General features: G+C 39.8%; 1 protein-coding gene across 1 annotated transcript; it reads left to right on the forward strand.

Moving 5' to 3' along the window:
- Positions 1-3,296: 3,296 nt before the first annotated feature.
- On the forward strand, positions 3,297-11,017 carry LOC104955434 (CCR4-NOT transcription complex subunit 1-like). Its single transcript, XM_010782762.1, has 12 exons — positions 3,297-3,305; positions 5,836-5,934; positions 6,249-6,317; positions 6,482-6,536; positions 7,397-7,600; positions 7,719-7,887; positions 8,024-8,150; positions 8,326-8,436; positions 8,638-8,808; positions 9,024-9,152; positions 9,928-10,045; positions 10,905-11,017. The coding sequence occupies exons 1-12, from the start codon at positions 3,297-3,299 to the stop codon at positions 11,015-11,017; spliced, it is 1,374 nt and encodes a 457-aa protein (XP_010781064.1).
- The last annotated feature ends 2,494 nt before the right edge of the window (positions 11,018-13,511 follow it).

Consider the following 13,511-nt stretch of genomic DNA (forward strand, 5'->3'; position numbering starts at 1 on the left):
GTGTGCCTTGGCAGTCGTACAAAAGTGCATTTTGCATGATAGGTCCCCTTTAACTTCGACCTCCGGGGTGTTCTTACTACGGAGGAGTGGAATGAGGAGTGCCTATCTCCAGAAAAAAATGCACCTAAATGACGACATGCAGAGCTACGTGAAGAGCAGGTAGACCAACTAGAAAAGTACCACCATTCAAAAGCTTTCTGATGCGGGTCTTGAAACAAAGCAGAGAAATTATGACCGTTTGTGGCCACAGGTGCGAAAGCTCTCTCCAGAGCTACTGGAAACCGAATCTCGGGGACCGGAGAAAGTGGAGCAATATTCTCGCCACGCCAAGCAACAGCCTAGAACAACCTCAACCTATACAAGTGACCACGTAAGCCATTCTACTGAGGCTGGACAGATTTTCAGTGGGTGCACGATAAACGGCAACATACAAATGAATGTAAATAAATGGCCAAATAATCGATCAACGCTCTCTGTCTAATATGTTCGCTAGCTGTTAGTATTGTTGCATAGCAACCACCTCACACTATGTTTTGTGCAGAAGGCAACGGAGGGACTATTTTATTTTGAACATCATTATTTTCTAATAAACTATTTTAATTAGTTTGTTGGGCCGAACCACGCCCCTTAACTGTGATATAATAACTATATACCACGGCCTGTCGTGAGCTATTGCTTAAATATAACATCCAGATTATATATATTATAATCCACAAATACAATAATGTGACATTTTGGTGTCAATGAAGGGAACCTGAGATCAGCTGATAGGAGTTTAAACCTAAGAAGGTTGGGAACCACTAGTCATCCCATTGATACCCAATTTAAAACCCGAATGGCAAATAGGATTAGGGGAGAATTTTCAATGAGTTATCTTCATCTGAGATTCATTTCAAATTGCTTTTTGCAGTGAAGTCTAATCTGAATGACATTGTTCAGGGGATGATAAATAGTAGAGTGGCAGGTGTGAACATCATGAATGCACCTTTGAAATCTGATAGAGATTGAAAGGGAATTTATGGTTCTTTTTCATTTTAATACCAGTCTTAATCCAGTATATTTCTTAAAACCCATCAGATACAGATTTGTCCTGGTTACTGAGATCATCATCTACCAGCTGGCACCAACCAACTGCAGTGATTCATAAAAAATACAATAAAAACTACATGCACTTCAATAAAGGTTATCCAACACTCTCTACTTCTTCTGATAGCCTCTCTTTCAAGGTGTACTTTGAATTTTAAAGTGAGGCTTAAGGGGAGATAAAGAAAATGACTCACTGTGTGGGTTCCCAAAACTTCTATGTTGACTTCTGTGGAAAATCTAAATAAACCAAACAAAAGAAAATACATGGATGCTACATCTCCAAAGGCTACAAACTGTACTTTGATCCGATTTAAATAAAGGCTACCCTCAACAAAACGGCCTCTAATTAGTGTGTGTTTGAATCTGAAATGAGAAGACTCGTGGGACTCTGGTGGAGGTCTGACAGAGATGCAGCTGAACGTCATTTTTTTCATTTCCCTGTGCTCTGTTTAATCAGTGCTCCCCGAAAACTCAGACAAAACAGAATCGAGCAAATTTGACGCTGGATTAAATCATGCATTTAAAGTTTGGGAACACAGAAAGGCCTGGAGTCAATGTGTTATTTCTAAGAGTTTATCTGCAGCAGTTCCAAATGGCAGACACTTATTGAAACGTATAATCTGCTTTCTTCAAAAACACGTCGCCAATGTGTTATAGGCGAAAATTAAAAATACCTGGCACAGTCTTTCATCAACACTTCGCTCTCAGATAAAAACACCCTGGCAGACTGCCATGTCTCTGTTGATTCATCACAGTTATTGCCACAACCAGAGAGGAAGTGAATGGGGGGAGGGGGGGGGAGCACACAGATATGTCTTGCAGTCTTTTTTCTCTAGAGGCCAACACCAGCCCTGCAATTCTCACCTCTCAGATGTTCGGCTTACCTTGACATTTCCAACTAATGACACTGACTGAGGGCTTTGGAATTTTTTCAGGGCTTTGTACGTGTGCGTGCCATTTCCGTGATTGAACTAATAAAGGATTCTTGGATATAATCGTGCAGGTCGCCTCGCTGTTTCTGTGCAAGTATTCTCAGCAGAATGACTTTGTGTCTCCAGTGTTTTCAACAAGGACTTTTTTATTTTTCAATTATTTGTATTTCTTGAACCATCTGCAGCATTCAGTTATTACATTTCTATAGTTTGTTTTTAATTGCCACTGGTGGAGTCTGTCATTACTAATAACATATAGATGCATAAGGGATTCACATGAATGCATCTACTTAGATTTTTACTATTCGTAGGTTATTGATGGACGTCTCCCTGTGTATTGATTCCTCTCTACAGTGGAAATACAATTAAGTTCCTGCTAATGCAACCTGCTGTGCCTTTACGTTACGAAACAGAGGTTAGTAATCCATGCTTGTGTTCATTAAATATGTCTAAAATATAAGACAATTTTCATTTTCTCCACTTAACGTGAGCAGATCTTTATTTCAGAAGAGTCAGTGAGATGTAAAATTAAGAGCTAAGGGTGATATTTTTTTCTATTCATTTTCACAACATCATCAGGGTAAAAATTTCATTTTACTACCATGTTGTTGTGTGGACGAAATCTCAAATGAGTTTGACAAATACTATATTTCCTTTTTCCTGACATGATTTAGAACAACAGGGCTCTTCCATCATCTATATTGTAAACGTGTTGCTTTACCCAGCAGGTGGTTAGCTTAGCTTAGCATTAAGGAGATGCTGGGTCTGTCCAAAGGTAAAAGAATATCCACCGAGCGGCACATTTATAAAGCAGTCCTACACATATAATGTGGTAATAACGATTTAGTGGTGCTGGTTCTGGTATTATCTTACAATACAACAGAGCAAGATTAGCTGTTTCAGTCCATTTCCAGTCATAATGCTAAGCTCAGCTAACTTTGTTATGGCTTCAAAGAAAGACAAGATGTTTAAGACTCTAAAACTATTCCTTAAAAAGTATTATTACTTAATGTATTCAATACTTTGAACTGTCTCAATTTTGAATTTGCAATCACTTATTCTGCAATTCAGACCATTTATAGGCCATTTTGCTAAAATGAAACTAGTCATTTATGACGTTATTCGATGATGTAGTCATCATATCCAGCTGCATTCAGTGCTTTCATCTCAATAAATGTGTAATGTAAAACACAGTAGCTATAAAAGTTGTGACCCAAGCAGTGTGGTGAAGTGTTTTCTCATTTGCACTCTCTCCTGGGGTTATTCTCCATAGAGAACATGACGCCTGTAAATGTGTCATCTGAACAGCGGGAGATAACTGCTGTGCTTTCTTGGTTTTCAAGCTTCTGAAGCCCTACCTTTGATTTTCCTCTGCTCTCAGCTTTGCATTGATACCATCTGGCAGGAATAGAGAGCCAGTGAGCTGGGGAGAGCGGAGGGGAGGGGAATTGTGGAGTGCCTCCGCTGTCTGATTAATCTTGCTAATCAGTGATGAGGGGTTAGAAGTCCATTAACCTGTTCCGAAACGCCACAGACTGCCACACGGAGCACGAGGTACAGATGGGGGGAAAGTAAAAAAACTGGAGGTAAAGTGGAGAGCTAAACACCTGACTCGGAGAGCTGACAAAATATGGATGCTGCACACATTCCTCCCTCCCACCATCCCTAGACGTTAGGAAATCTGCCTTAGAGGGGTCAGCTGTGTCCACAAAGCAGGGAAACAAGGATAATCACGTGTTTGGCTGACATGTGGGCTAACATTAGCATCTGAGGTGGTTGGTGTTTCTATTTGAATCATAATGAGCTGAGAGACTACAGAGGCAGCACAATGATAGTGGTGTCTAGGTTTTCTCTCGACAGACGCTGTAATAGCCGCGGGCTTGAGCACTATTGTACCAACATTTCCAATTTAAAAGGCATCCTCATTATTTCCAGTAAATATGCTCAAATGAATTGAATTGTCTGTCCATTCTTTATGTCTCTTTTTGTATACAACTCAGTGATTACAGTTGAGGTCAAGGCAATTATTTAACCAAAGGCTTTTGTAGCTGATTCAAGTATATTGAGGAAAAATATTCTAGAAAGCATCCTGTTAAGCCCCGAGCCTGTTTTCCTGGTCTCAGGCTCAAAAATGACATTCCCAGAACAAATGACCATAACTTTACTTCTAAAAAGGGGTAAATTAATCATCTTTTTTCTCAAAGCAATGATAAACCTGTGAGTTGGATGTAGAAGAGTCCGAATCAATATAGATTTTTTTTATTTTAAAGTAAATTCAGATTGAACATAGTAAATACATTTAAATTATTGTGTCGGTACAAAAAAAAATAATAATAACTTGAATGATGGGATAGTAGAGTAAAAGCTTTTCACTTCTGGGATCATTTGGGTGGATTTGACCCAGCGTATCCGCCAGGGGACCGTCTTGCCGTCATTTGACGCAAGGGCGTCAAATGACGGCAAGACGGTCCCCTGGCGGATACGCTGGGTCAAATCCACCCAAATGATCCCAGAAGTGAAAAGCTTTTACTCTACTATCCCATCATNGTATATATATATTATATGTATATTTATTTATATGGGTATATTATATATATGTATATATTATATATATATATGCTGTGTATATTAGTATATATGTGTAATACTATATATATGTCGTGTATATATAATATGTGTGTATATATATTATATGTGTATTTTTTTTTTTTTTTATATATATATGTTGTATATATATATATGTTGTATATATATATGTGTATATATGTATATATATAATATATTATATTATTATATGTGGTGTTATATATATGTGGTATATATATATATATATGTGTGTATATATATATAATATATATTATATATATATGTTATATATATATATTATGTGTGTTATAATATATTATATATATGTGATATATATATATATATGTGTATATATATATATTATATATATATATATAACTATATATGTTATATATATTATATATGTTATATATATATATATGTGTGTATATAATATATAGTATATATATATTATATAATATGGTTATATTATATGTGTATATTATATATAGTGTGTATAATATATATATATATATATGTTGTTATATAATATACTTATATAATATAGTAATATATTACTATTATATGTATGTATTATATGTGTATATATATATATATATATATAATATTATAATATATATATATGTATTTATATGTGTATATATATATATATATTATATATATATATATGTATGGTATATTATATATAATATATATATATAGTTAAGTTAAAACGGACAACAAGGTACCACCCAGGAAAATATATTTGGTCAGCTGTTTTTCCCCCTTAATTATCAAAGTGAAACATTTTCCTATTCACTATGATACAACAGAGTAGCCCAGTCTGTCAACTTAAAGTGTATGTGCTTATAAATCACTGGACTACTCCAACTATGATCTCTGCGCTGAAATCTTTGAACCTCTGAGATATTGATCATTTTGCTGCCATCAGTTATTACATTTGTGTTGCTCTTAATTCTTGGATTTTTCTGCTTCTGATTGTTTGTATATGAAAAGCAAAATGGAAACACATTGTGTCAATTGGAAGTTTTCATTTCAGAAATGTTTTCATGTACAGAATGTTTTTTCCCCTTATCTTGAATTCATTATAATCTTAACGTTACATTTTACTCCATACTGCCAATTGTTTCTCTTGGTTTTATCTAAAATACTTTCTTATCTTATTCTTCACCTGCCTCTGTTCTCTTTTCTCTCTTCTTCTCGATACGTTCCGCTTTTCAACTTGCCCAAGACACAGTTTCTGATCCAGGAGTGTGTGTCGCTGATATCGAAGCCAAACGTTATTGCTACTCTGTGTTACGCCGTTGACAATCCCCTTCATTACCAGAAGGTAAGGAGCAGAAGTCTGTATAATTACTGCGGTATCCCGGATGTATGACAGATCTTATTGATAGATTAATTCTGAGTTACATGTTAAGTTAAAACATACAACTTAAAGCAACTACTACCATATTGAGTCAAATGTTGCAATTGGTTGAATTACAAATCAGTTTGTCATAGTTATTAACTTTACATCCCTACAAAAATGCTCTCTTTAAAATGACACTTTGGGCTTTAACTTAGACATCAATGCATGAGTGTACAGACAATTTGCAGGGGTTTATACATATTAAAATGAAAATGTATTAATGTATTTTCTTTCAGAGTTTGAAGCCATCGGCCCACCTATTCACTCAACTGAGTAAAGTTCTTAAGCTCAGCAAAGTCCAAGAGGTAAGACAGACCTGCAATGGGCTTCATTAATACAAAATATGAATTGGACAAAGTACAAACAATGCATGGTTTACATTTGGGGAAAAGGGAGTATTGGCTGTCAACACAAGTGACTCCAAGACTATCTGAAATACAAATGTTGATTTAATTAATGTATTTCTCAGGTGATATTTGGACTTGCTTTGCTCAACTCCAGCAACGCAGACCTTCGTGGTTTTGGTAAGTAACTCGAATAAAGCCAAAGATAATCCCAAACTTTGTTTTTAACTAGCTGTGATGTTTACTGTAAAAAGTACTAAATGTTATCAAAACATTTGATATACTGCAGATAAGTCTGACTTAAAAAAAAGTAAACAAAAACTAGGATTGCCAAGTCTTTCTGCTGGCATTGTCTTGAAATAAACCATAGAAGATATTTTGAAAGGCAGCAAACATCCCTTTTTTCCAATACCAATAAGCTTTGGAACTTTTACACATGCCTGTTTTCTGGTATTCAGTTTAACATAATATCAGTCTTTCTACTATGGGCAACGTATGATTATTTTGTCCAACCAGCAATAAATGAACTTGTAGATCACAAATACAAGGCATCTTGAGAAAATGGTGCTGAACTCTGATAAATCCAGTTGGGATGTTGCATCCTCAAATGGTTTGCGATAACAATTTCGGTGTCATTATAAATTAAAGTTTTGAGTTTCAACCAATCAAATAAGTCAGTCACTACTGACAACTAGCCTTAGATGAAGAAAACATGGACTGTCTATAAAAGCCAAATATGTGTAAGTGACCAAAGCAAAGATGATAAAATAAATATAAAATCCTTGTTTTAAAGGTGTGCTAATTAATAATTGCATTACCAAAATAGTTGGCCCCCTTTTTTATTTTGGCCTCCCTTTTTTGGAGGGAATATTGCTCAGTTGTGATAAAGATTGGTTATGCATGGGCATAATGACCTAAATGATCTCAGGAAGGTTTATGGATGGCCACAACACTCTAGACACAATTGTGTTGGTTCATTATTTGTATAAAAGCATGTCTTTGTTTGTTTTTTTTTACTTGTTTTTTTAACGTTTCCACAGCCGCGCAGTTCATCAAGCAGAAACTCCCCGACCTCCTGCGGTCATACGTTGACGCCGATCTCGGAGGAAACCAGGAAGGTGGCTTTCAGGACATTGCCATCGAGGTCTTGCATTTACTGCTGTCCCATCTACTCTTTGGCCAAAAAGGAGCCAGTGGGTTAGGGCAGGAGCAGATTGACGCCTTCCTGAAGACACTCTGCCGAGGTACGGGGTGTCAACGCAAACGTATTCTTCAGAGCCTTAAGTTTATTGAATATGTGACACAATGAATAGAAATGGTACAAGTCCTATACTAAAATGTTTTCTGTGTCTTGTATTTCAGATTTCCCCCAGGAGCGCTGCCCTGTGGTGCTCGCACCACTGCTGTACCCTGAAAAACGGGACATTCTCATGGACAGGATCCTGCCAGACTCGGGGGAGTTAGCTAAGACCATGATGGAGAGTTCTCTCGCAGAATTCATGCAAGAAGTCGGCTATGGCTTCTGTGCTAGGTGAATTTATGTTTAAATTCTTCAGTATGTTGTTAAATCTTCAACCAAATGTTTTTAGCAACATGATTTGAACAAAAGTTTGTCTGCCAAGAGCTAGTGATAATCGTTTGTACTGACTTTTTCTTTTTGTTTCCAGTCTGGATGAGTGCAGAAACATAATCGTCCAGTATGGGGTGAGAGAGGTGACAGCCAGCCAGGTGGCCAGAGTCCTGGGAATGATGGCTCGTACCCACTCTGGCCTGACTGATGGTATCCCACTACAGGTAAGATTTATTTAATTATATTCTTTCCAAGTTAATGCTTATGTTTAATATGAATGAGATTTATTGACGAAATAATTGTGAAATATGGGTTCATGCTGGTAAATGTGCTGGCTTGTGGATTATGCTAAGCACACTAATAGTTAAATTTTCAATTATTTTCCGTTTCCTCTTGCAGTCCATCTCTGCTCCAGGTAGTGGTATCTGGAGCGATGGCAAGGATAAGAACGAAGGCTCGCAGGCACACACGTGGAATGTGGAGGTTCTCATCGACGTTGTGAAGGAAGTGGTGAGTGAACCATCAGTTTCCGTTTGATGACAAATATATCCAACATTTCCCAGTGTCACTGTGCATTTATTCTTGCAAATTCTTCACCACTAAATGGGTCAATGCATGCAATGGCCTGTCAAAAGACGTTTTCTTTAATGTAAAGGTCATTTTAGAAAGCCTTCTGAGGTTGAATTTTTTTTTCCTTTGTCTGTGCCCTAGAATCCTAACCTTAACTTCAAAGAGGTGACCTACGAGCTGGACCATGCAGGATTTATAATCCGGGACAGTAAAGGCCTGCATATCGTGGTGTACGGCATTCAGAGGGGGTTGGGCATGGAGACGTTTCCTGTTGATCTGATCTATCGACCATGGAAACACGCAGAAGGACAGGTAACTGAACAAAATCCGGATCCTGGGATTGGCATGTTTTAAATTGGGATGGGAAACATGATTGACGTTTGATTTTTTTTCTGTAAAAAAGAGAAGTAGATCAATAAAGATCAATGATAAAGGAAAGTGGAAATTGTTCTTGTGTTGACAGTATTGTTTGAGTGGTTACGGTTGTATTCCCTCTTTAAATCTCCAATTGCTTTTTCTGTTTTCAGCTCTCATTCATTCAGCACTCTCTGATGAGCCCAGAAGTGTTTTCCTTTGCCGACTACCCTTGCCACACTGTGGCCATAGACATCCTTAAGGCCCCACCGGAGGATGACAACAGAGAGATCGCAACCTGGTATGGAGCTTGGCTTTTTAAACAATTATTTACATTTCTCCTGCATGTCACTCAGCAGTAGTTTGATCGATATGATGTGGTTGTGTTAATTTACTCGAGGTGCTTTCACACCGGAGTACTTTTCCCCGTACTTTTCCCCGTTTAGTTCCGATAGTTCCTGGAATTTTGCGTTCACACCAAAAAGAGAACTTAGTTCATGAGAACTTTTTACCCCTTTTCAGTCCCTGCTAGAGAGCAGGTACTTTCCTGGGGAGAAAAAGGTTCCAATTTCTGATTGGCTGGAATTGCAAACCACGACCCGTAAAACTCTGAAAAGTTTTGTGAAGCCGCCATTGTATTTGCTGGCATTAGCATTATTAGCCTTAACATTAGCGCACCAACGGAGAGAGACTAACTTATGACTACACAAAAAAAAACATGGGAGCGGTGGAGTGATGAGGAGGTGTCGGCATTCTGGCGATTTACTCGCAAGGCTTCTACTGAAGTCAGCCCCCAACTCCGGGGACTTCCGGCCGTGGACTTCGGGTGGCAGTATATGCAGTGAAGTGGTTTGCGGCCTTCCAGTAAACCCGAAGAAGAAGAAGTGACGACAGTGGCTTCATTTGCGTAATCCATCCCCAGGGAACTTATTCCGGTGTGAACGTGATCTGCTCTTTAGTTCCATGGGGGAACTAAGTGCGGGGAACTAAAGTGCTGGGGACTTAAGTGTTGGTGTGAAAAAGCGGGCTAATGTGATCTAGTGTTTTCGACGATTTTCTGCTTCATCCATACAGGGAAAAGGTCTGGACCTGGTGGAGAGCCTGCTGAGGCTGTCGGCAGGTGGGCCAGTACGAGCAGGTGAAGCAGCTGTTCAGCTTTCCCATCAAGCAGCTGGCCCAGACATGTTGGTTGCTGGCAATTGCTGCAGATCTCCCTTCCTGGCACACACTGCGCCATGAAGCTCATCTCACCCTTGATGCCTATCTTCCTGCAACCACCCTAATCTGCGCCATCATTCCTGCACTAGCCTTTGGACACGGACAGGTTGGTGATACAGCTCTCTGATCTCAAAGTCCAAATGGGTATGCTTGGTCCTTCTGCTTAGCTCTCCTGGTTATTTTGTTTCCTGATTTATGTATACTCATTTAAAACTGGCGTTTTTTTTCCAGGGACAGCTCCCTCTATCCGTAGCTTATTTATGCATTCAATGGCAGAGTGGTTACACTGCAGGGAGGGAGCAGTGACATGACCCAGGCCAAGCTGTCACGCATCCTTGATGTGGGCCCAGACTTGAAGGTTTGTCAGGAAAATACTAAATGATCACCGACTTTGGACTTCTCCTTAAATTAGCCTTTAAGCCAATAGCAGAATAATGACTCTTTTCATTCCACTAATTTTCTCCGTATTGTTTTATTTCCCCACAGTTTTAACACAACATTTAAAATAAGACATTAAAGGAATCCAGGCATGTTTTCTGTGCTTGTCGTAGGTATATTATTCATGGTAAATAGGCAGTGTTTTTTGTTTTTTATGCCCTCTCAGTCTCTGTCCGATGTTGCTGAATGGTACTCCCATTTGCTTTTGTTATTGACTTGCTGCACTGTCTTCTCGGTCGTGAATACCTCAAACCTTGATAACATGCTGACTGACAAATCCGAGAGCACGGGGTAATCTTCAATTGGATTAAAGTAGAGGTTGTTTTAAATGTAACATAAAGATTGTTGGGGTTCTTGTTCTGTCTTTGTGTTTACAATCCTTTTGTGTGTTTTGTCAGGAACTTTTATCCAGGCATGTGTGACATCTCCTGAAGAGGCGCTGCCCATAACCATCTCCATGGGGGTCTGGCACCCGGACAAGGACCAGGCCAAAAGCGGCCAGCTGCCCTGAGCCTTAGCCACAATTGCTGGCCTGCCTGCAGTCCTGTGCGGGGTGAGGAGGCACATAGGCTCTAGCTCTATCACTTTCTTGCTTTTAGAAAACTGTTGATTTTTGGGCCTTTAATAATTGTTTTGTCTCACTCCAAATTGGCATTTCAACGCTCAACAAAAACATATGAAAACACTGTTTTATAGGACACCAATTCACAATATTATCTAAATTATGTCGACTATTTGTTCACCATTTTCCTCAGGGAACGTGTCCCAGGAGCTGTCAGAAACTATCCTAACCATGGTGCCAACTGCAGCAATTAAGAATATAAAGCACGGCAACCTCCACCGGGGTGATGCCAAAGGGACGGCCCCATCACCGCAGCCTGGATGCCATCTCCACCTGTACAGGTACACTTCAAATAGACAGTGCTAATGCAACACTTTGTAATGCTTTTTCATATTGGAAATTATTGTTGGACAAAACGGATCTGAATAAATCTAAAATAATATTAATGGTCTTTCTTATTTCTACGATGGATCTCTCTTCCGGCATGGGGTCCCTGGAATCTGGGGGGCCACAGCCCACCTCCCAACACTCAGAGCATGCAGGGCTCACCAACCTTCACTGAGCTCAGCTTTCAGTAAATCCCAGTCCCCGGCTAAAGCCTTCCCCCCCTCACCAACCCAACCCCAGTACACATTTGGGGGCAATTGGGGAGCATTGGAGCCTGTCCTCGCAGCTTCCTTAGCACTGGACTCTGGTAATATGCCCTTTTTTTTATAAATGTGTTCATTTATAAACAATCCACAGCACATGTACATGTTCTAAGTCAGGACTCCATTGAAATTCACTACTCTAGCCTGGAGCACCTAAGGCATTAAGCTTGGGGTTTTGATCCTGAACTTCAGAAAGAAAACACTTGACAAAAGCATGTTGTAAAGCGTTTAACCACATGGGATGACGTCCGGTCATGGATTAGAAATGACTGCATCTTATGTTACTTTTCAGGTCCCCTGGGCACAGGCATTTGGCTCCAGTATTGGCTCTAGTCTGGGGATTGCGACTGTGAACACCGACCATTTGGCACAGGCAAGATGAGCACACCAGGCCTGACCCACCAAACCTTTCAGCAGAGTAACGATAAAAGCTCACGCAGTTAGTGGCCAGTAGTGCTGAATGAGAGTGTAGCACTGTTTCTTTGCCAGGTCGTTGATTTGCATGTTTTCTAATTCTGGATGCATCCTAAGCCAGGGTGCCTCACACATGCAGTTTAAAGGCCAAGGTTCACTAGTATTCACCAAGAGCTTTTTAAGGATTCCTGCAGTGTTTAAGCCTCTTGTAAACGGAATTATATAATTGTTTTGGTCATGCAAATCAGTCTTCTGTTTCCTTGTCTGATAGCCGCGACACGCCCCACTTAATATAATTTTTCAAGCATCAGACAGAGGTTTACTTTAAATTATCAGTAAGGAATAGTATTAGATTCCTTATAGTGATTGCAACAATAGTGTTTGATTCACCACATTCAAGATTACCCAATAACAGGCCTTGAAGTTAAAATGTATTTTCTGGCTACTTTAGTCCCAGCTGACCCTTTCTCAGGTTTGGGCCCCGAGCGCCACGAACCAGCACTTTAGCTCAAGGAGGCATTGACGACCGCAGCAACACCAGGTTCCCCACTTCAGCGCACTGCCCTCACAACCCCACCGCCTCCATCCCACACTATGTCTGTGGGATGAAGCCCTCCACCTGTCATCTGCTTTCTTTTCATTCGTCTCATGCCAGCTTATGGCAGAGAGTTGATTCAACTATTCTCAGAAATGTTCGCTCTTTTGAATCTAACCCAAGACATCATTGTACTCTTAGGTACTGGAACACTGGCTGCAGAGGTTCACAGGATTCAACCATCAAGAGGGAGCGAGACGGCTGTTCCAACTGCATACTTGCTATCGGAACTTGGTTTGAGGGAGGTACAGATTCTTCCCCCAGTACCACAGACAAGGAGCTGGCACATCACTGCTGCCTTTTTGGTGGCATTATCGAGAAGGAAGGGTCTTGTCTCACCTACATGGGCCTGGGACTTGGCCTCCGATCATTTTCTTGAAAGGCCTTAAGAAAACCCTTTGGATCAAAATGTATTACCTTTGGAATTGCCGCCCTAGATAGGTTTAAAAACAGGTTCTGTGAATGGTTTCTTTTTGTGGAAAGAAATATCATAATGTAACGTTCAGCATCTTAGTCTTAAGACTCACATTCTATCTTTTATACTTCCCTCCGACTACGGCATATCCTCACGATACTTGTCAAAATCTGGGCTTCAACTTGCCACCTTCTTGCAATTCCCCCCACCAGACTTTACAAGAGGCTAACTCAGGTTCTCGTTAATTACTCTTCTGCTCCAAGCTCTACTCACCTCTCCGCTCCCAACTGTTGTCCCTGTTTAGGACGGACTTACCCACTACAGATCAATCTAACACTCTCCCTCGCCTGCTTCCTTCCCGATATCCTG

Source organism: Notothenia coriiceps, unplaced genomic scaffold (assembly GCF_000735185.1).
Source record: "Notothenia coriiceps isolate Sejong01 unplaced genomic scaffold, NC01 NC01_scaffold00024667, whole genome shotgun sequence".
NCBI lineage: Eukaryota > Metazoa > Chordata > Actinopteri > Perciformes > Nototheniidae > Notothenia > Notothenia coriiceps.

Excerpts from the sequence above, each read along its gene's own strand:
- LOC104955434 (XM_010782762.1), top strand. Across the intron at positions 7,601-7,718 it reads CCTGAAGACACTCTGCCGAG|ATTTCCCCCAGGAGCGCTGC; the intron begins GTACGGGGTGTC and ends CTTGTATTTCAG. Across the intron at positions 10,046-10,904 it reads CCCAGACATGTTGGTTGCTG|GAACTTTTATCCAGGCATGT; the intron begins GCAATTGCTGCA and ends GTGTTTTGTCAG.